The sequence below is a fragment of the Onychostruthus taczanowskii genome, unplaced genomic scaffold (genome assembly GCF_017590055.1).
Source record: "Onychostruthus taczanowskii isolate IOZ18803 unplaced genomic scaffold, ASM1759005v1 scaffold104, whole genome shotgun sequence".
Lineage (NCBI taxonomy): Eukaryota > Metazoa > Chordata > Aves > Passeriformes > Passeridae > Onychostruthus > Onychostruthus taczanowskii.
The window spans coordinates 1,590,162-1,612,075 of NW_024496968.1; the positions used below are offsets into that span (position 1 = coordinate 1,590,162).

The 21,914-nt window shown below is 35.2% G+C and overlaps 1 protein-coding gene across 1 annotated transcript in view; it reads left to right on the plus strand.

Moving 5' to 3' along the window:
* Nucleotides 1-21,914, plus strand: part of RYR2 (ryanodine receptor 2) — a 381,210-nt gene that overhangs the window by 242,905 nt on the left and 116,391 nt on the right. Inside the window, exons 29-44 of the mRNA XM_041413766.1 lie at nucleotides 3,387-3,595; nucleotides 4,459-4,811; nucleotides 5,133-5,247; nucleotides 6,117-6,277; nucleotides 6,891-7,050; nucleotides 7,196-7,282; nucleotides 8,014-8,240; nucleotides 9,151-9,952; nucleotides 10,461-10,661; nucleotides 10,793-10,898; nucleotides 13,279-13,422; nucleotides 15,316-15,589; nucleotides 18,216-18,330; nucleotides 18,911-19,043; nucleotides 20,190-20,293; nucleotides 21,689-21,824. Of these exons, the coding sequence (XP_041269700.1) occupies nucleotides 3,387-3,595; nucleotides 4,459-4,811; nucleotides 5,133-5,247; nucleotides 6,117-6,277; nucleotides 6,891-7,050; nucleotides 7,196-7,282; nucleotides 8,014-8,240; nucleotides 9,151-9,952; nucleotides 10,461-10,661; nucleotides 10,793-10,898; nucleotides 13,279-13,422; nucleotides 15,316-15,589; nucleotides 18,216-18,330; nucleotides 18,911-19,043; nucleotides 20,190-20,293; nucleotides 21,689-21,824 (3,327 nt within the window). The remainder of the gene's footprint in view (nucleotides 1-3,386; nucleotides 3,596-4,458; nucleotides 4,812-5,132; nucleotides 5,248-6,116; nucleotides 6,278-6,890; nucleotides 7,051-7,195; nucleotides 7,283-8,013; nucleotides 8,241-9,150; nucleotides 9,953-10,460; nucleotides 10,662-10,792; nucleotides 10,899-13,278; nucleotides 13,423-15,315; nucleotides 15,590-18,215; nucleotides 18,331-18,910; nucleotides 19,044-20,189; nucleotides 20,294-21,688; nucleotides 21,825-21,914) is intronic.

The window sequence follows — 21,914 nt, forward strand, 5'->3', positions numbered from 1 at the left end:
AAGGAGTTCCTGGCCTGACATGGAGCCTGAAGGCTTTGGTAACCATGTCACAGACTTTATGTCAAACCTCTCAGATTTTCCACAATATCCTTGTAATTCACGTTAATTTCCTTTAGTATTATTTTGTAAGAAAGAGCTTTGCCTTTGAAATAAGACGTCCTAGTCTTTTTTCAAGGGAATGTGCTGATTTATCTTATGCTTAATAACTGCAAATCTATATTTGAAATTATCATGGGTGTTTAATACACAAACATTGGATGCAAAAGGAGAGGGGAAGGGAAGACAACTGATTATGAGTGTGTATGTGCAAACACACATATGAAATATCCAAAATAAATTTATGGACTTTTTAATTTTTTTTTTCTTTTTGGGAGGCTGGCTTTAGTTTGATTTTGTTACTGGCTCTTGCTTAACGGCACTGAGACCTTTCTGCAGGTCACTTTAATTAGTGTTTAATTTTGTGCATGTTGTATTGCTGCAAAAAGGGACCTTTCTCTTTAGAAAACACTTAGAATTTCTGATGCAGCCATACAGTATATCTACACTCCTGTAGATTTAATTTACTTAGGAGCAGTGAAAAGGGGAGATATGGTGCTCTGCCAGTTTAATAATACAGCTTGTGCTGCATGTTAGCTTGTACTACCAGCAAGAAGAGTTCTTTGAGATTATAGCAGATGAAATTATTTAAGAGATAGCACCTCAGTAGTAAAATTGATAAACATAATAGCATCTTATTATGCATTTGTAGCAGATAAATTTGACTGTAGATATGAACAGGTACACTTGTACAACCCAAATTTTATTTTGTCATGTCATGATTTCTGTGAGCAGGAGCTGTTTGTAGTGTTTTACAGATTGAATCAGGAGTTTCATGTTGTATTCTTGAAAGTAGGGAACATTATGGAAAGTGTTGCTGTTCTGTGCTTTTGCTATGTGTGACAGACAGTGCTAGAGGGTTACTTTTCTTGTGGCAGTGTTTAAGTCTTTTTACTTGTTTTGCTATTTCATACAGTGAAATAAAATTTGTTCCATAGCCCAGTTATGTATCTGGAGATAAGGAGCCAGATTAGGGGTAAATAATCTTTTTATGTAGCCTCCAGCTTGCAAGGGTTATATGGGATCTGTGAATAATAATATTTAAAATGGCTGGATACCCATTCAAAGATGGCTATTAAAATTAATTTTTATTCTGTAGAGAGATATGTAGCTGTCTTGACAGCTCTTAACCTCTATGACATGCTCTGTCTTTACCAGGTATAGAAGAGCCCTAAAACAACCTAAATAACAACTAAATAATTGGCAAATCGATGCAGAATTTCACCAGAGATGGAAGTAGGGTTTTCATGGTCAGGATTGGGACTGGTGTTTATATTCCATTTATACAGAGCCACAGTTACAATTACGTGCAGGAATCAGCTACTTGTACAGTGCCTTCTGTTACCAGTGAGAACTGTATTGGTGAGAAGGATTGTCATCTTGATTTCACATTGACTCCCTTGGCAAATTTCACACTACCTTGAGTAAAACCATCAATGACAGCTTTATCTGCTTAGGAGTTTTTCCCATGTTTCTTTGTTTTCTTTCGGGGAATCTTGCAAATGCTAATTTACATTTTATTACATTTTATTTGCATGTGTGTGTTTAAGATACTTGCTTCACATATAATCTATCTGGGAGGTTTGGCTTTTTTTTTCTGAAACCACAGGTAGGTAGAAGAATTACCATTTTTTTGGTGATGAAGTGAGAATTGTAAGGTTATTGGAAACCATTTTGATTTTGGCTTTGCTTAGCAACTTATGCAATAGCTTGTGGATTCCTTTAACTCAACAGGGAGCCTAGTAAATTGTCCCTACTAGAGCTGCTAGGCTTTATCATGGCACATATCTCTATATGTAAATGTGATTTTCCTATTTCTGTGTTGTTTAATACAATTATTTTCTGTTTATTTATAATAATATGTTTATTTATAAAATATGTTTCTGTTTATTTATAATAATTATATGTAATTATTTTCTGCTGGAAAATATTTGCGTTATTGTCCTTCTCTAGATTTGCACTATCAGAATTGACATTTTTCGTGTTGTCTATTATAGCTATGTTATCTGAGGAGTTGATGTCTTGCTATCTAAGAGCCAAGTTGTGAAGATAAAAATCTGGACTTCAAATTATGGCTAATACTGTTATGTCAATACATTTATCATGTCTAATGTAAATACACATGACAACCAGTCTAGTGTATGTATAGTAAAATCTTCCAGAAGTGGTACTGAAGGCTGATCGTTTATCTGGTGGACAGTAATTCCTGTAGATGGTGCTCTGGAGTTTGCTTTGCCTCTGAAGAACAAACATCGTGAATAGACATTTTTTTATCTGGGCAACCTAAAGAAAAGTGAGGAACACTTGGTGTTTTGTCCTTATATTTTTCAATACCTCTTATGTTCATGTGAATCAGAATCACTGAACAGAACTTCATGTTTCTTGTAGATAAAAAGGAAAACATTTTGTTAATAACTAGGTCAAGTGAATCTGCATAGTAGTTTGTAGCTGTGGAAATTGAAAAGCAGGATAAAAAGAAATTGAAGAAATAAAAGATTTTCTTAGGCTTTTAGACTGTGAAGCTGAAGTAATGAAAAAAAAAAGGAAAATGTGCCTGCAGCACAGCTGTATGGGGAAAGTGCCCTTGCACATTCTGGGGAATCAGGAAAAAAGTTTGTAAAAAGAAGTCACAAATGCGTTCCCTGTGCTATGTAAACAGTAAGATGCATACAAATGTAAAGCTGATTCAAAAAGTAAGACAGAAAACAGGATCCCAAACCAAAGTGCCTTAAGTTTCATGAAGTGATGGTGTTATATTGTCAGTTCCCATTTTCTAGAGCCAGAGTTTTCTGAATTTTTAGAATTAATTAATTTTATTAAAAAAAATATATGACATGCACTTTGTGCATATTTGTAGGTTTTTTCCACTATTATAGCTGCATGGACAAGCACTGTATTATTTTTAAAGTAAGATTCCTTCAAAACAGAATGAATAATGACATTTTAGGAAAAATGCCAAAAGTAGTGAGACTTAAAGTAAAATTGGCAAGACTCTACCACCTCAGCAGAGAGATTAACCAAGAGCTGGCTATGAGACTCTGTGAAGTAGGTTAAGTATTGCCTAAAAATATCCATGGCCATTAGAGTGTTTTTATTTTCAGAATGATGTTTAAGATGCTTGGTGACATGAAAGAGGAGATGTGCTGTTGATGGTTGCTTACCTTTATAAGATTTTCTCTTAGGGTTTTTTTTTTCCCCCCCCACAAATGGTTTTTAATGCAGTTAAGGAAGAAAGCAGTTCACTGATATTCATTCTGTACAACCTGTGTGTTCTTTCATCTTGTTTTAAGGATTTCTACCTGTGTGCAGCCTGGGCCCATCTCAAGTGGGAAGAATGAACTTTGGAAAAGATGTCAGCACTCTAAAATATTTCACTATATGTGGCTTACAGGAAGGGTATGAACCCTTTGCTGTTAATACAAACAGAGACATCACCATATGGCTGAGTAAAAGGCTTCCTCAGTTTCTACCAGTGCCACAAAACCATGAACATATTGAGGTTTGTGATCCTAGTGAAATGTTTCTAGACACTTGAATATGTTTGAGTTATGTCTCTACTTTTGTACTTCCACACAAGATTTTAATGTGATATGTTGACGCAATTCTGAATGAACCTTACACCTGTTACAAATTTCTTACATTCAGTAGGACTGCAAAGAATGTAATTGTTTGATTTTGTCTTTCTACAAAACCTGTGATGTGTGTTAGCGTGACAATCTGAGAGACAAATTATACAAGACGTCCTCGTTAAGAGCTCCTTGTGCAGTGACAGCTATGTAAGCAACTTCCAGAAACTGGGCATTTTAAAATAACAGATACCATGTGTTCTAGTGCACACACTTTTTAATTTTTCCATAGCTAATTGGTTTTGATTGTAATAAATATTTATTAGCTAACTGTGTCAACACTTATGTCCCAATCAGTTGTGCATCTTGATGGAACTGAATTCATGCCTTGTAGGTTTGCCATAAAATTCTTCTGAAACGATATAATAATAACTCTTTTTCGGGTGGTGTGTGGTATTTAAGAAACAGTTTATGTTCTTTCATATCTACATGCATGATTTTTATTCCTTGGTCTGTGTTGTTCTGGGCAGAGTTGGATTTATGTTGCAAAGAGTTATGGTGAGAAGCATAATTTCTTTGTGACTTTTTTTAAATTTTAATAATGGAGCAACAAAAACCATCCATTTCTCATAGTATTTATTTCCCTTCAAAATGGCATCACATGATTGCAATGCATTGGACTATTGACACCATGCTGTTTGCAAGTCATGGATGGTTATTGTGGAAATAGAAATTGAATATTTACATGGCAGAAAAAGCAGGAGCTTTAAAAAAACTACATCTTTATGTTTCATAGGTGATGAGAATTGATGGCACCATAGACAGCTGCCCCTGTCTGAAGGTCACACAGAAGTCCTTTGGTTCGCAGAACAGCAAAACAGACGTAATGTTTTTTCGACTGAGCATGCCCATTGAATGTGCTGAGGTGTTCTCCAGGTCAGCTGCAGGAGGGTTACCAAGCTCTGGTCTTTTTGGCCCAAAAAATGACTTGGAGGATTATGATGCTGATTCTGATTTTGAGGTTCTTATGAAAACTGCCCATGGTCATCTAGTTCCTGACCGGACAGAAAGAGAAAAAGATGCCACAAAACCAGAGCTGAATAACCATAAAGATTATGTTCAAGAAAAGCCCTCACGTCTTAAGCAAAGGTTAGTAGCTTGCTACCTTTTCCCACCCCTCCCCCTTCTGCTTCTCAAAGTAGAGGAAAATGTCACTCATGTCTGACAAAACCAGTCAAGTAACAGTATAAGTTATATATATATATATATATATATATATAAAACTTATATATATACAGTTTAACTTATATGTTATACTTATATAAGTATAACTTACATGAGTATACAGTTTAAGGTCAGAATTAATTTAAATGCTTTTAAAAATAATCTTGTCTCTTTCTATTTTCTGAATAATTTGCCTTTGTGAATGGGCTTTTGGTAGATATTTTAATTTTAATTTTTTTATTGCAGATTTATGCTCAGAAGGACAAAGCCAGATTATAGCATGAGTCACTCTGCACGGCTTACTGAGGATGTGCTAGCAGATGATAGGGATGACTATGATTATTTGATGCAAACTTCCACGGTATTGTAATACAGGATTGATGTTTTAGCTGTTCGGGGGTTTTTTGTTGTTTGGTTTGGGTTTTTAAAATACTTTTTTTTTTTTTTTGGTCATTGTAAGAGTTTCAGAAACATTCTAATTTTCAGTTTAAATGTCTGTGATAGTTCTGAACTTCTACTTAATTTGAGACTGTTTTGTTCCTTTTACGTAGATTTGATTTTCAGACTAAAACTCTTTCCAAATGAAAACCTATAAACTGGCTTAATCTGTATTTGAAACTACTGTTGATAGCACTAGACATAAAAGAGGAAGATTAAACAGTTTTAGAATAACGGAATAAATTGGAAAAGGTACATTAAACTAGTAGGTCAGTGTTCAGGACCATTTGAAAACATCACTACTAATTCTTCAGAACATTAATTTAACGGAATTCCCAGAGGAAGATTTTTGCAGGTTTTGTAGATCTTTCTCTGACAAGATCAGCTTCATAAGCACTCATTCCTCAAAGGAAAACAAACACTCCTCTTCTGGATGTGTTCTCTTTCTAAAAGTTATTAGATACTAGAAACTGAGTCACCTGCAGTATAAAAATTATAGTTGCTTTAGCAATACAGTTTACAATGCTATGATGCAGAAGCCTTCAGTACAAGCATATAAACTACCTATTAATCTTGTTCTTTTTTTTGTTTTAAAATGCATATTTTGTTGGCCATGTTTTCATTTATGTTTATAGTCTTTGTTGCTTTCCTTTGTGAATTGCATTTGAACAAGCCTATGCTACTTTTAAATAGATGACATGTTTTCAGATTTAGAGGAGCAAATTCTGAATCAAGCTGATACACTGGGGAACAAACACTAACATTTGATAATATTATTTTTTTTATTAACAGTACTATTATTCTGTGAGAATATTTCCTGGTCAAGAACCTGCTAATGTCTGGGTGGGCTGGATTACATCAGACTTTCACCAGTATGACACAAGCTTTGACTTGGACAGAGTGCGTACCGTCACAGTTACACTGGGAGACGAAAAAGGGAAGGTTCATGAGAGGTTGGTTACAATTTGCTTAAAAAAAAAAATCTGTATTGTACAAGGCACTTGCAATTTATAAGGTGTAAATCCACTCTATTTAATGTAATTGCATTGATGTAGAAAAAATAATTAAAACAGCAGTAGTAGGAAGAAGTGTTAATTTAATTGTTACCTGCTCTTGCTTGCAGTGAACTAATGGTCTAGTCAAATCAATAGGTACTGAAAAGTAAAATAGTGCAGCTTTCTATATAGTTTGAAATTATGATCTTGTAAATATTGACTTGTGAGGCTAAAATCAGTACATGCGCTTGCCTCAGCACTTCAAAATATTATGTGTACCAGAAGCTTTTGTTATGCTTAACATTAAATGATTTAAAATTTTGATTGCAAAGTCAGTTTCATCTTTGGTATTTTACAAACAACTTAAACTTTTCATACATTGACATCTTCTTTTTTTATTATTTTTGCAGTTATGATGTCCATGTTTCATTGAATTTTGGCAGTGGTTGGGATGTGATCCATTGTTTTCGGCCACAAGGCCCTGTATGTTTGCAGCCATGCAAGGTTGTTCTTAGTATGTTGCAGAAATTTTGCACACCATTCATAAATAAATTTATCTTTTGACATTCAGTATAAAACGCAGCAACTGCTATATGGTGTGTGCAGGAGAGAGCCTGAGCCCTGGACAAGGACGTAATAATAATGGTCTGGAGATTGGTTGCTTGGTTGATGTTGCCAGTGGCCTGCTGACCTTCACAGCTAATGGCAAGGAGCTAGGCACGTACTATCAGGTGAGGATTTTTTGATGGTGTATTGCAGTGGGAAGGGGGGAAAACTGAATCCTTAGCCTGCAGCCTTAGAGGCTTTAGTACAAGATTGCAGAGAAAAAGAAATCATTGCTGTTACGGCAACAACTTTTCCCTTTGTTTGATCTAGGTTGAACCAAGTACGAAGTTGTTTCCAGCTGTATTTGCTCAAGCTACAAGCCCCAATGTTTTCCAGTTTGAATTGGGAAGAATAAAGGTAAATAATACTGGCTTTTGTGCAGGTTAAGGACTAACAAATAATATTAAAAAAGTTTATTTTATTTTTGCTGTTTATTTCCTGTGATGCGTTCTTGGTATTTGGGACATTTCTATGATTCCAAGTGTTTGAGCTATTGCTATTTTTATTCTTAACTCAGTTTTAAATACTTAATGAATATAAAACACAGTACTTTGAATAAAAAGGGATAAAAAGGGTTGAAACTGATCACAATTTTCTGGGTCTTGTCTTTCATGGTGAAACAAAATCACTAAAAGCACATCTCTTAGTTTTACAAACTAATGTAAAGCAAATCTCTTAGTTTTACAAACAGAGAATGGATGACTGGTGTATCTGAAGAATTTGTTTAGAATTTCAAAATATTTTTTAAAGTACATTCAGACAGAACACAAGAAAACTGAGCTGAATTTTTCTACCTTGCTTTGGATACTTGGATGTCTAAGAAATCAGAAGAGGTAAAAGAAATGTGGAGTCCAAGGAAGTAACCATCTGTGGCAGTCAAGTTTATATTTCAAATCTGGCTGTTCTTAAAAAACAATTATGGAAAATGCTGTCTTACTGCTAATCTTCCAACAGTTCCTGGCTTGTTTTAAAAACTAGTGAAAATACTGATTTCCTGTTTACTTTATGTTTAGTATATTTCTGGAAAAGAAATACAGTGTTTGGTAAAGATGAGGAAACTAATTGTCTCTTCTATTGGAATTTTCCAGAATGTAATGCCATTATCTGCTGGATTATTCAAAAGTGAACACAAAAACCCAGTCTCTCAGTGTCCCCCACGTCTCCATGTCCAATTTCTGACTCATGTGCTTTGGAGCAGAGTGCCAAACCACTTCTTGAAGGTGGATGTGTCTCGGATCAGTGAACGTCAAGGCTGGATGATACAGTGCCTGAATCCTTTGCAGTTTATGGCACTTCATATTCCTGAGGAAAACAGGTTGATGTTTGTTTTGTATTGTACCAGAATTATATTGGGATTATGAGCTTAGTCATGTATATCCATCTATGTAAGAAAGGCTGAAGGTGATCTTTTGTATTTACTGTGTTTATAACACAAGTAAATACAGTGTGTTTTAACTAATATTAAAAATTATGCAAATTTCCAGTGTTTTAAAATCTCCCTTCTTTTACTCTGTTTCCAGCCTCTCCCAATTCCTCTCCAAACATGTCAATAGTATATGTAGATTTGCAAAGAAAATGAAAGAAAATCTGCTTATGAGTTAATAAAGATAATCTGTAAAATAAGCAAAAATCTGGTTATGCTGAGATTTTTCAAGATTTGTGACCAATTTAATTATTCCATTCCCTTAATTTTCCTAAATTTAATTAAAACAATTGAAAAAATTTAACTCTCTGATTTCCTTGATGCCTAAATATCTGAGCATTTTGCCAGTGCCTAAACTGAAAATGAAGTCACCAAGAACCCCAGCACTGAACCCTCTTCAAATGTACTGGTTAGTCTGTTGCCACTTTGCACCCCCAGATTTAAAGTCAGTAAATTATATCAATATCTTTACCCCATCTGTTTTTAAACATTAATTTTCAGTTATGTGAATTCTTGTTTTAGTATGGAAAAATATTCTGTGTTAGTAAATAATTTGGATTTTTTTCCCCACTGAAAGTAGTTTAAGTAATGATTTTAGGAGTGACTTGAATAAATTTGAGATTAAACCTTGTTGTTAGTCTTGATGATTACATTGACTGTTTCTCACATGAAAGCTGAAATGTGGAAAAAACCCATCCCTGGAACTGACATTGTGCTGATGTTATCCTTAGGGCGAAATTTGAATCCCTTAAGAAGACATTTTTGCATATGTGATTTACTATGCTGTTTTTCTTCTCCGCAGAACTATTGATATTTTAGAGCTGACAGAACAAGAGGAATTGCTGAAATTTCACTACCACACCCTCCGATTGTATTCAGCTGTTTGTGCTTTAGGCAACAACCGAGTGGCCCATGCTCTGTGCAGCCATGTGGATGAATCTCAGCTCCTCTATGCTATTGAGAATAAATACATGCCAGGATTATTACGTGCAGGATATTATGATTTACTCATTGACATCCACCTCAGTACCTACGCAACTGCCAGGCTGATGATGAATAATGAATTTATAGTTCCAATGACAGATGAGACCAAGAGTATTACTTTGTTTCCTGATGAAAACAAAAAACACGGCCTTCCCGGTATAGGACTTAGCACTTCATTACGGCCAAGAATGCAGTTTTCCTCTCCGAGTTTTGTAAGCATTAGCAGTGAATGCTTTCAGTTCAGTCCTGAATTCCCACTGGAAATTTTGAAGGCCAAAACCATAGAGATGCTGACTGAAGCTGTCCAGGAGGGAAGCCTCCATGTCAGAGATCCAGTTGGGGGTTCTACAGAATTTCTGTTTGTTCCTCTCATCAAGCTCTTTTATACCCTCCTAATTATGGGAATCTTCCACAATGAGGATCTGAAACACATCTTGCAGTTGATTGAGCCCCGAGTTTTCAAAGAAGCAATGAGCCAGGAGGATGAAGTTGATTTCTCAGAGAAGGAGTTCAGTTCAGATGAGCTCAAGTCAGAAGAAGGAGAAGAAGAAACCAGAGGAGAGCAAATGCCAAAGGAAGGACTCCTTCAGATGAAACTTCCAGAACCTGTTAAATTACAGGTAAAAATACTGTCTTGATAGTGGTTGCTCCTGTTTTCTTCGTGTGATAGTTTATCTTTCAGGAATAAAGCATTTTGAAATTAATTTTTTCAGTTAAATAGAGATGTAATTTCCTTTCAGAAAATGAGAAGACTTAGTATCTTTCTGATGATATAAACTTGCTCACCATAGATCAAGCAACTATGGTTTCATTAAAAAGAATTACTTGCTCAATGCCATTAATAGTGAATTCCTCCTTTTTATGGATCCAAACAGAAAATAAATTCCCTAGAAGAAAGGGGTATATCCCTTCTGCTGTAGCTTTAGTTGTGTCTCAGGCACATTAATCCCTTGCAGATGCCAGATATTCCTGCTGTAAGATTTCTTTATGTGTAGTAAACAGCATTATATGATCCAGACACTTTATTTGATAGTAACTTGCTGTAAGAAATCCATCCTTACTGGCATAATATGCAGAAGATATTTCTTAGCTTGCCAACTCCTGTCTCTCACAACGTCATTTTCTCAGATGTGTCACCTACTTCAGTACCTGTGCGATTGCCAAGTGCGACACCGAATAGAAGCCATTGTAGCATTTTCTGATGATTTCGTGGCCAAGCTTCAAGAGAATCAGCGCTTCCGGTACAATGAAGTGATGCAGGCCTTGAACATGTCTGCTGCGCTGACAGCTAGGAAAACAAAAGAATTTCGATCCCCTCCTCAAGAGCAGGTACAGCTTACAATGGACAGTTTCTTACTTGTTGCAATTTATTTGCTTTTTATGTTGCAGAGTTCTGTTTGATTTTAAAGTTTTTCCTTTTGGAGATCAGTGTAATTTGTCTTTTCTTTGTATTCTCTAAGATTAACATGCTGCTGAACTTTAAAGATGATAAAAATGATTGTCCATGCCCTGAAGAAATTCGGGATCAACTCTTGGATTTCCATGAAGACCTAATGACACACTGTGGTAAGTCTTGTTACTGAACATTTTTACTTTTTAAATTATATTACCTTTAGAAGCAATTTTGATAAGTAATTTTATGTAAGAAACATCAACTGAATGGACTGTAAATTACGCTGTACAAATTTTAAATATTATCAAGTAAAAATAATTAGCCTTTAGTCAAAACCAAGGAAATATTGTTATCCTTACTTGGTTAAACTAGAAGGGAATGTTATATGTTTTGTTTCATAAGCATCTATTTTGCCGGCTGACAAATTCACTTTCTTTATTCTCTCCTTATGGGGCAAGCAGTCCAGACATCAGTGGGTTATTGTTCAATGCTTTCCAGCTTTTCAAATTTTTTTGTGTGTTTGGTAACAGGAAATGCAGATGAAATAAATAATTTACATAACCATTTGAAAGGAAAACAAGCTTTATCTTTTGATTCTTTTGCTTTTTCTTTCATTGTTTTTCATAATTCTGCTCTGTTAAAATTACTTATCATAATTTCTTTTGTTACCTTTTTCTTGTAGAAGAAAATAGGAATTTGCCTTGCCTACAAGTAGAAAAGGAATTTTGTGGGTCAGAGGGTGCATTATAATAGAGCAGAACTAATTGCTCTGTATATTGCAAAATAAGTAAAACAGTTACCTGTCCTAAGTCCAATGTTTGCTTGCTTAGTCAGCCACCACTTGGGATTCAAATTTTGTGGAATGGTTGAGAGACAATATATTGAAAGTGAGAAAACAGACATTTCATTTGGGTGATTTCAGACCATCTCTGTGTTCCAATTGCTAAGACATTTCAGTGTCTTTACTGTTAATTAGTTTGGTAGAAGAGACTACCATCCAAATAATTGTGTAACATGATTTAGTGTGTAATATGAGTTTAGATGACCATTGCTTAGTGTAGCATCAGTTGCCCTGTTATAACAATATATATAAAAATAACTTTTAATATAAATGGAATTATATCTATATTATATCTATATCCATAAATCTATATGGAATTGTATCTGTATTTTAATATAAATGGAATTAAAAAAAATCAGACAACTAGAATGAGATGCAATAAATTGAGAAGAATGATGTTATGTCATGAAGAAACATCCTATAAAATTCAAGACTGCTAAAGAACTCTCCACAAAACTCTTAACTTCAGGTCTTATTTTGGAAACAAAAAGATCCAGAAAATGATTGAATGACATTTTTATTTGGACTTAGCATGAGTAATAGGTGCAGGTCAAGATTTGGAATTCCTCTGCAATGAGGAATTCCTCTGCAATTTTGAATTCCTCTGCATGAGTCAGTAAGTTTAAAAATAAGAGAAATGAGCTGATAGAAATCCCATGGAGATCAGCACTGGGAAGTATAAAGCCCTGCACCTGGGAAGGAATAAGTCCTGCAGCAAGGACAGGCTATGGAGCAAATTAGAAAGTAGCTTTGCTGGGGTCTTCAGTACAAAAGTGACATGGCCATACTGGAGTGAGGTCAGGGAGGAGCCATCAAAGATAGTTAGATTTTTGGACCATCTTTTGTATAAGGAGAGAATGAGAGGACTGGGGTAACTTGAAGAGGAAGCTCAGAGGGGGATGGTATCAATGTATATAAATGCCTGTTGGGCAGGGGGAGTTTAGAAGGGAAAGACACATTTTTCTCAGAGATGTCTAGTGACACAAATTGAAAATCCAGGAATTCTACTTGTTTGTTACTGTAGGGTGATGGAACACAAGCACAGGTTGCTCAGAGAGGTTGTGGAGTCTCTTCACCTTAGGAGATACTCAAAACCTCAGTGGACATGGCTCTGATCAACTTGCCCTCGTTGGACTTGTTTTGGGCTGGGAGGCTGGACTCCAGAGGCTCATTCCAGACACAGCTGTTCTATGATTCTGTGAATCTTGGCAATAATTGCTTTTGCCTTTTTATAGCTTGTTATAGTAATGTCATGAAAAAGCACTGTATTGTGAGGGTGGCTACCTTCTTCTGACTGATCACTGGAAAGTACATTTGTTGTAACACTCATGCTTTCACTTCTTTTATATGTTTTACCTAAAAATCTTTACTACTATCATTTCCACCACACTGTATCTCTAGGGACTTATGTAGACTTTTGGGCTACATATGTCCAAAACACAGGCATCAGTGTGGAAAAATGCCTACTGGGGGACATATACTTATTGTAGGTTTTATGTGTAACATCACACAATTTATATGTTAAATTGCTAATTGTACTTTCCTGCTTGGCATATAGGCCTGTTCTATACTTTTTCCAAATGCAGGTTAATCATGTCCCATAGAAAACTCCCATAGAAAACAATAGTTCAGTTTAATTATGTTTGTACATACAAGATATCTGGAGCTCGCTTAATTTTATTCTTTCGCTGTTTGGTGCATTTTAATTTCAGGAATTGAACTAGACGAAGATGGAACCTTGGATGGCAACAGTGATTCAACCATTAGGGGTCGCCTCCTATACCTTATGGAAAAAGTTACATATCTGAAGAAGAAACAAGATGAGAAGACAGTTGATGAGGATGATAAGACATCCTGTAAGAAAAATTAAATCAGTTTATTGCAACTTTGTTACAAAAGGGTGACCAAGCAGACCAGGAAGTTCTTCACACATTTTCAGCCAAAGAAAGGTGTATTTTTAGTGAAATCTGTGCACCCTGAAGTTTGTAGCTTAACTCAAAACAGGCACAGATGGATTTATTAGGCAAATTTGTTTCCCAGTGGGATGTAGAGGAAAATTTCTTTTAGTGGCACTCTTGCCCCATATCTTTTGTTGGCTCATAAATTTTTCTGAAAACATCTTGCTTTTAATAGAATTAGTGCAGACTTCATAATTGTAGCAAGGTCCTGTTTTATGAGAACTTCCTCAACTGTAGCAGCTTCAAATCAGTATTTGCATGAAGATTACCATATGAAATAATCTGCAATTAGACTGCAATTAGCAGAAGCCTCCCCACCCAACCTAAAATTCAAGATTTGCTGACTGTAACTGCTGTTCTGTCATTTTTTCTGATACTTTCTGCTTTTCATCTTGATAAGGATCACTGCCAGTAGCATCCTAGTTCTCCAGTTGGTGCCAACTGACTTTTTAAATTTTATTTATCTTTTTATTTGTCCATGTTGCCTTTATTTTTATCTTTTTTCCCCTTTTTGTGGTATGTGGCACTTTCAAATTTTTTATGTGATGATTAGAGGCAAGGTCGGTGCAGAATCTGGTGATGAATCTTCTCTCTTCCTTTTTTTCCTTCTACTAAGCATTAAAGCTCTATAAAACCCGAATCTGTCTTTCTCATATTAGTAGAAACACTATTATTTAAAGCAAACAGACCCACAGGTAGGTGAAATACAGTATTGCAGTTATCAAAACAGGAACAAATTGGATTCTTTCTCCCAGGATTCTTCCTTAAAAAAAAACAAAACAGAGCAAACCAACCCACCCAAAAAAACTTAGGATTGTGTCCCTTCTTGTTATTAATTATTTCAGTCCTTCTGAACTGAGACACATTTCACCTTTTTCCTTATTTTGCCATATATTTGCCATTTTGCAAAAATGCCATACTCTGTGTCAATGGAAAGACCCATAGTGCAGTGCCTGGACAGTAATAATGAAATACATGATTACTACTATTTTTACCCCTTTCCCTGCATTAACATGAATTCTCTTCTTTTTTGAACATTCTATTTTCTGTAAACTCCTATTTCTTCAGTATCTTTCTGTAATTATTTTTCTTTTAGTTTTTTAGTTTGAGTTAACCTGGAATGACCTTAACTGCAATTACACAGCTTGTCTATATCAGCATAATTTTCCCAAACATACATATACCCCAGCTAATAAAGATTGTCAGTGGCACTACCAGATACAGGTTTCTTGTTTCATTGGAGACTGAACTGGGAATATGCAAATGATGATTTGACATTTATTTAATATTAGTGTCTTTATTTCTTTTGAAAGGCCTTTGTCTTTGGCAAATTATTTTGTTGTGTACATTCTAAAATTTTGAGTGGATACAGAGCTTAGACATGTAAATAAATATCATTTACATGTGCTACCAGTATAATTTTTCAGCCTTACTTCATAATAAGCTAAAAAAGCCCTCAGACCTGTATTTATAGAAGAATATTGAAAGCAACATACAGAAATACATCTGGTGACTTTGTGAGCATCCTGTATATCTTCATAAATTTTTGTCTTTAATTTTAATTTTTAATTTTGTCTTTAATTTAGTTTTGACTTTTGGTTTTGAGATATTTCTACTTCTCTCATGTGGTTTTATTTTTCTTTGATAGACTGCTGAAGAAATACTAAGAAAAAGATGCTTCTTAGGAATTAAATTAATTCCAATTCATGTTGCATAGTGGGTTCTGCGGGACTAGCAGTAGGGAGATGAGCAGTTAATGGTAATTCTGTGATTTATTTATTTTCTTCACAGCTACTCTGCAGCAGTTGATTTCAGACACGATGGTGCGTTGGGCCCAGGAGTCAGTGATAGAAGACCCGGAGTTAGTGAGGGCCATGTTTGTGCTGCTGCATCGCCAGTATGATGGTATTGGTGGTCTGGTTCGAGCCCTACCCAAGACCTACACCATAAATAGCGTGTCTGTGGAAGACACCATCAATCTTCTGGCATCCCTTGGCCAAATCCGCTCCTTGCTTAGTGTCAGAATGGGGAAGGAAGAGGAGAAGCTTATGATTCGTGGATTAGGGTAAACAACTGGAGTAACTTCTCTTTATTTACAGATTTTATTTTGTTGTTTGCTGTATGGTTGTGGCCAAGGTTGTACATGAAGTTTGATTCTGAATATGGGTGTAAATGCAGACACTGCTCTCAGTTGTACAATATCCTCAGTAGTAAGATAAAGCCTTTGAAGCATTATAGGTATCATATAGGGGGAGAAACAGTTGACATCTGTAAGTTGAAAATATGCATGCACTATTTTATGACATCAGAACCTGTCTTATTACTACATTTTAAATAGTATGGTTGTGAAGAATCCTGTCAAGAATACTATCCATTTCTATGAGTGCACTGACTATTGGCTCTTGACACATAGGTTTTCCTGCAGCACTCAGCTAATGGAGTTGTGCCTACCCATGTCTGCAATATGCCATTGTTTTTATTGCACTAAATGTAGATAGTGTGTTTGAGCTGGGAAGTAGTTCACACACTGTTATTCTTCCTAATGATATGATTAATAATAGTGAAGTATAGGCTAATAAAGAGGTCAGTTGGAGGAAACAATAAAGCAAACTTGATAGTCTCTAGCAGAAAAGAGGTTAGTTGGTTATTTTCTCTCATGTTTTTCAAAGAGATGTCTTTTGATTGTAAGCATCAGCTGTGATCTATTGAAAATCTCCAGTCAGCAAGAGTCAGCAAGAGCGATGAGAATGAAAGACAGCATTATATAAAGAATGCCAGGAATCCAAACAGAAGCAAAGCTTTTGTTGTGCAAAATAATTTTTTTTTTTTTAGCTGACTGAAAACCTCAAATATCCAAATCATGTCTATACATAATTTTGTATTGTCATTATAAACAATGCCTACTTCTCAGGTTACCAGCAGGTCTCATCAGTATTTCATGGTTCCTGAAGTCTTTGGCATACTCATGGTAAGGCTTTGGCAAAAGGCAGAGTCTGGCTCTGTCAAGAGACATGAAGTACTGGCATGTTTAAATCTACCTTTTTATAGAGATTGAAAATGTTTGATTTCATTCAGTTTAGGAAGTCTAAAATGAATGAGTGATTGCTAGATTTGGTTTTCAAGTCATGTTCTGTGTTTAGTTCTTATACATTTTTCCCTCAACATTTTCTACTGTGAATTAAGAACCAAAATTTTCTGAACATATTGAATGTTATTGGGCTTTTTGTTGATATGTGAAAGTCTGGTGTAACTCTAGCCACTGTTCTCACTGCCTCTTCCTGTCACCTTTCTTGGTAGTCTCTATGACGTCTTGTTTAACTTGTAAGTTACCCAGCTGTGGTATTTGTACCTTTTATAGGCTAAACTGAGCTCCAACACCTTTTCAGAAATGCCATTTTTTTTTTTGCTGTGAGTGGTATTCCTTTCTTTCAGCTGAGAAATTGAAGTGTTACTTATTGCTGCTTTAAAACTCAGTTTCCTCAGAAATGCTGTTAAAATTTTTTCCCTAAGCATGACATTTTATAATACAGTTCACAGTTAAACAGAACACTGAAAATGGATGTAATTTGCAAGTAGGGCAATGCTGCTGGCCAGCCCTTGAAGTGACATTTTGACATTCTGTACTGCTTTCTGTAAAAGAAAGCTGCTGCAGATAACCAGGAGTTTAGAATGTCTTGGAAGATTGATACCATTGAGGTCTTTGTTCAAGCCTGAAGCATTAGTGCAGAAAGGAGATGAGACAGCTTTTGGAGGCATTGTTACTGATAGGAAATTCAGTTTTAGGGAAAAAATTACTGGGAGTCAAAAACTCAGTGCCAAATAATCTTCTTCACATCTCATCTTTTAAAAGGCTGAATTTTCCCTGCCTAAGAGAAGGAGTTTTAGGTCAGGAGGAAAAAAACCCAAAACTGTTTAAAACGTACAGTGAAATTTGAGCAGTTGCCAACAGTATTTTCTCTAGTGACCTGCTAATCCTTTTCTCTCATGGCCTAATTGCTTCCACAGTTATTTATGGGTGGTATTGATTTCAAGACTAATTATATTTTTTAGAAATTTAATTACTCTTTAAACTAGACTTTTTATTGGATATACCATGTCTAATAAAATATTGACATTATGATCTTAAAGGCTGATTTTAAGTATGAAAATCTGTTCTGATGAAATATGTAGAAGAGTTTTGCTGGACAGTAAATCATGAATCATTGTGCAGCTTCTGGTTTTGACACTTAGAAGATAGCTGGATACCTCTTTCCCCTAGGATTTTTTTATTGCTTTTGATGGCAGATAGGAAATGTCTCCACATTTTAATAATCTAAAAGGCATTTTGTGTCAAAAACTATTGCATGATTGAATTTAAAATATAAAATAATGTAGCAGTTTTGATGATGTTCTTGTCAGAACATAGTTTTAGATCTGAACGGAATTTCTAATGAGAGTAGAAGATTCTTCTACTCCAGTGTAATTAAGGGGTAATTAGTGCGCTGACTGTAATATGGGAAAACAAAGGTCACATTCTTCCACAATGTGCATAGAAAAATAGACAGGAGAGATTGAAACTCAATGGGAAAAGTCCCTGAGATAATTTTTTACTTCAGGAGGTAGTGAAGAATTGCACAGTAAATCAGCTTTGCAAATAACATAATAGGTAAACTACTGGTCCATAACATTTTTTTAATTTTGTTTTCCTGTAGAGACATCATGAATAATAAAGTATTTTACCAACATCCAAATCTCATGAGAGCTTTAGGCATGCATGAAACTGTCATGGAAGTGATGGTGAATGTGCTTGGTGGAGGAGAATCCAAGGTAAAGCATTTCACTGCTAGAAGGCAGAGAGTTCACGATAGAGCTGTTCAAAGCTTTTTCCTATAAAGCACTGAGCTATCACTGGAGGTACTGGGATCATAACCTTTTACTAATTTCCATTAACATAATAGTTGCCTAAGTTTTTTAGAAGAATCAGTCCTTCCATTCCAGAGGAAGGTATTATTAACATGGCAATTTTAGATACTTTAAAGAAAAAACTGTAGCACTTTCTATGTTTACTATGTTTTAAAGGGGAGACCTTTTATCAACTAACTAAAAAAACAACTCAGTATTACTCTATGAAACTGAGTGTATACCTTTTTTCATGTTTGAATCTAGAATCTGTGGGTGATCCCAGATTTAGTTTTTAACCTTAATCTTTGAAGCTTAAGGTTTTACTAACTGCCTGGGAAAGTCCTCTTGATTCCAGTGAGAAACCTAAGCAGTTAATTTCCTTGAGGGGCAATGAGTACACCACATACATATTAGTATGTTAGAAGGCTTTATATAAAATGATCCTTTGCATGTTGTATGCCTGTATTAGAGTTTGAACGTCAGTCTGTTTTTATTTGGTTCTTAGGAAATCACTTTCCCAAAGATGGTGGCAAACTGCTGTCGTTTTCTGTGTTATTTTTGCCGCATCAGCAGGCAGAATCAAAAAGCTATGTTTGATCATCTTAGCTATTTATTGGAAAACAGCAGTGTTGGCCTCGGTAAGTATTAAAACAAAATTTAAAATTTCTTGCTGATTTATATATGAAACCACCTGTATTTTTCTTCATCCCTGTATTTACTCACTATGTATTGAAATTTCTGTATTTCCCGTGCAAAATATCTTCATTAACTGTATTGCTAACTCTAAACAACTTCCATGACAGTAGCATTAAGTTGAGCTAATTTAGTACACTTTGTTGTATGTGCCTGAACATTCAGAGAGACTTAGTGGTTAGTTGCTAATGTTGAGAAACAGAATGTACTCCTGTTTTTACAAAGAGAATCACTGATAAGTTTTGGCAGCATTTCATTAAGGCTTACCTCTCACTGCTCAAGCTTGCACCCCTACACTTTTTTCTGTGTACTGGTCAGTATACAGCTATGGCAACGGGAGAAACACAGAGCTCATTTGCTTGATTAGAAGCATGATTTGATGCCCAGAAATGAACCTTGAAACTTTCTTAAAATATTTCCTTTCCTTTACTCGCCTGAAGTGTTGTAGAGGAAATATATTTATCCTTATTTAATTTAGTAGTTGAAATTGACAATATATATGCATTTAGGACTCATGGTAATTTTTAAAATGATCACAAATGTATTAATGCAAAGGCATAGAACAGAAGTGTAAACTCGAAATGTTTTTGAAGAGAAAGAGCCCAAATCAAATGTGTTTGGAGAGTCAATATGAAAACCTTAGATTTTTCTAATGCTATATTTACTGCCATTTAAAAAATTACAAAATTTATAATCTCCTATTTCAAAGTGTAAATATATTTTCTATTTTAGTGGATTTGGTGGCATGTCCATGTATTAGACATAAAATAATTACTGCATTTTCCTCAAAACAGAGTTGTGTCAGTTAGGAAAATGAGAATGAGATCTTAAAGTATATGATGGGAAGAGGAATGTGCAAGACAAGCTGTTTTTAGCTTGAACATTCATATTGTATTTTCATTTCATATCAGTGTCAAATGTCATACAAGTGCATGATGATGTATTATAAAGTGAGATGTATAAATTATATATTTATAATCATGTCCTAACTAATGACAAAATGTTGCATCTTATTAAAAAAATTAATGCATTTCCTGTGAATTTGTTTGGGTTTATTAAATTAGTGTTAAAACTAAATATTATTTTAACAGCCTCTCCTTCTATGCGAGGGTCAACTCCTTTAGACGTTGCCGCAGCATCTGTAATGGATAACAATGAACTTGCTCTGGCTTTAAGGGAGCCTGATCTGGAGAAGGTTGGTAGCTTCTTCATCAAGCATTTTTTTCCCCTGTGGAGAGGAGAAGATACTAATTTCTTGGAGTAAACAGAATCCAAGATTATATGGGAGTTTCTGGTACTTTTCAGGGGAAGATTGAGAACCTGGTTGGTTGTTTTTTCTGCTGGTGGTCTGAAGAGTTGAACAGAGCTTTTGCAGTGATTACACACACAGTTGTAGCCAAAAAGAATTGCTTCAAGGGAGACTCTTAATTTTGCAGTAGTGGAGTCCATATCCAACAAAACTTGGTTGCTAAAATCTTTCTTTGTTTTTCTTTTGAATGGTGATATGCAGTGGTGACATGAGGTAATAAGGGTTACTAGGAGCTTTGTGGCAACTTGTTACAATGTATGACAAATTTTCATAGAGATATCTGTCTGTATCTGTTGTATTTCCCCCTAACATTTAAACCTGTTTCAGAAAAGTTTAAGAAATTTGGATTAATTACGCTAAAGAATAAAACACTCAAGACAATCTGTGACAATTGTGTATTATGTCTAAATTGTTGCTTAGGAAGGAATAAAATAATAGTTAATCTCTCAGTAGTGGATAGGAAAAGCAGATTAAGTCATGGAAAGATAGATTCAAGGTAGACATTAAAAACTTTAAGAAAAGGCAGAGGAATTGCAATATCCAATTTCTTTTTGAAGATTCATATTCTGGAGATGATGTAATCTTCCTAGGAAAACATCTGTCAGGAATAATAAAAGTGCAGATGTTCCTTACCTGGAATAGTAGGATGGACCATGTGTATTTAAAAGGACATTTTCAGTCTTAGCATTCTTATAAGTGCTCAGCAAGAAGATGCTGTCCAAACTGGCTAAAGGCTGTGCTTACATTTCTTACAGCTCAGAAAGGAAAGGGCCAACTGAAAACTACTTCTGAGCATATAGTCCTGAGTTACAGGGAGTGTAATTCCTGCTGTAATTACAGCTGTGCATATAAAAAAGAAAGGAAAAAAAAAAAAGAAAGTGAAAATGAATGGTGAAAATAAAATGTGGACTTTTTATTCTTTATGAAAGAAAATATATGTTTTTGATTATGGATGGTGTGTGGTTGATTGATATTGCAAAACTGACTAATTTGTAATGCTCAGAGTTGCAAGAGAAATGAGATAACAGGTAGAGAAGCATATTCTAGAGAGACAAATGATGGAATTGAGATAAGTAGCTCGTGCATTACATGGCAGGAGTAGGAAAAGGCTGGCAAAGTGAACCAAGAAAGAGGGTGCTCTTCAGATTTGCCCAAAGCATGACACGGTTTTGTCAGGGAAAAGAGATTGAGGATACCATATCCTGACTATGAGGAGGCCTCCCTTTGAAGTTGCACTTCTCTTTCACATTTAATATCTTTTTCATCCAACTTTGCTTTTAGGTGGTTCGCTACTTGGCTGGATGTGGGTTGCAGAGTTGTCCTTTGCTGATTTGTAAAGGCTACCCGGATATCGGATGGAATCCAGTTGAAGGAGAAAGATATTTGGATTTTCTTCGTTTTGCTGTTTTTTGCAATGGTAGAGTAGAAACCTAAGCATTTTATAACTTCCTCCAATATCTAAATAAGTTTGTAATTTTAAATAGTAAGACAAGCTAACTTGGTAAGT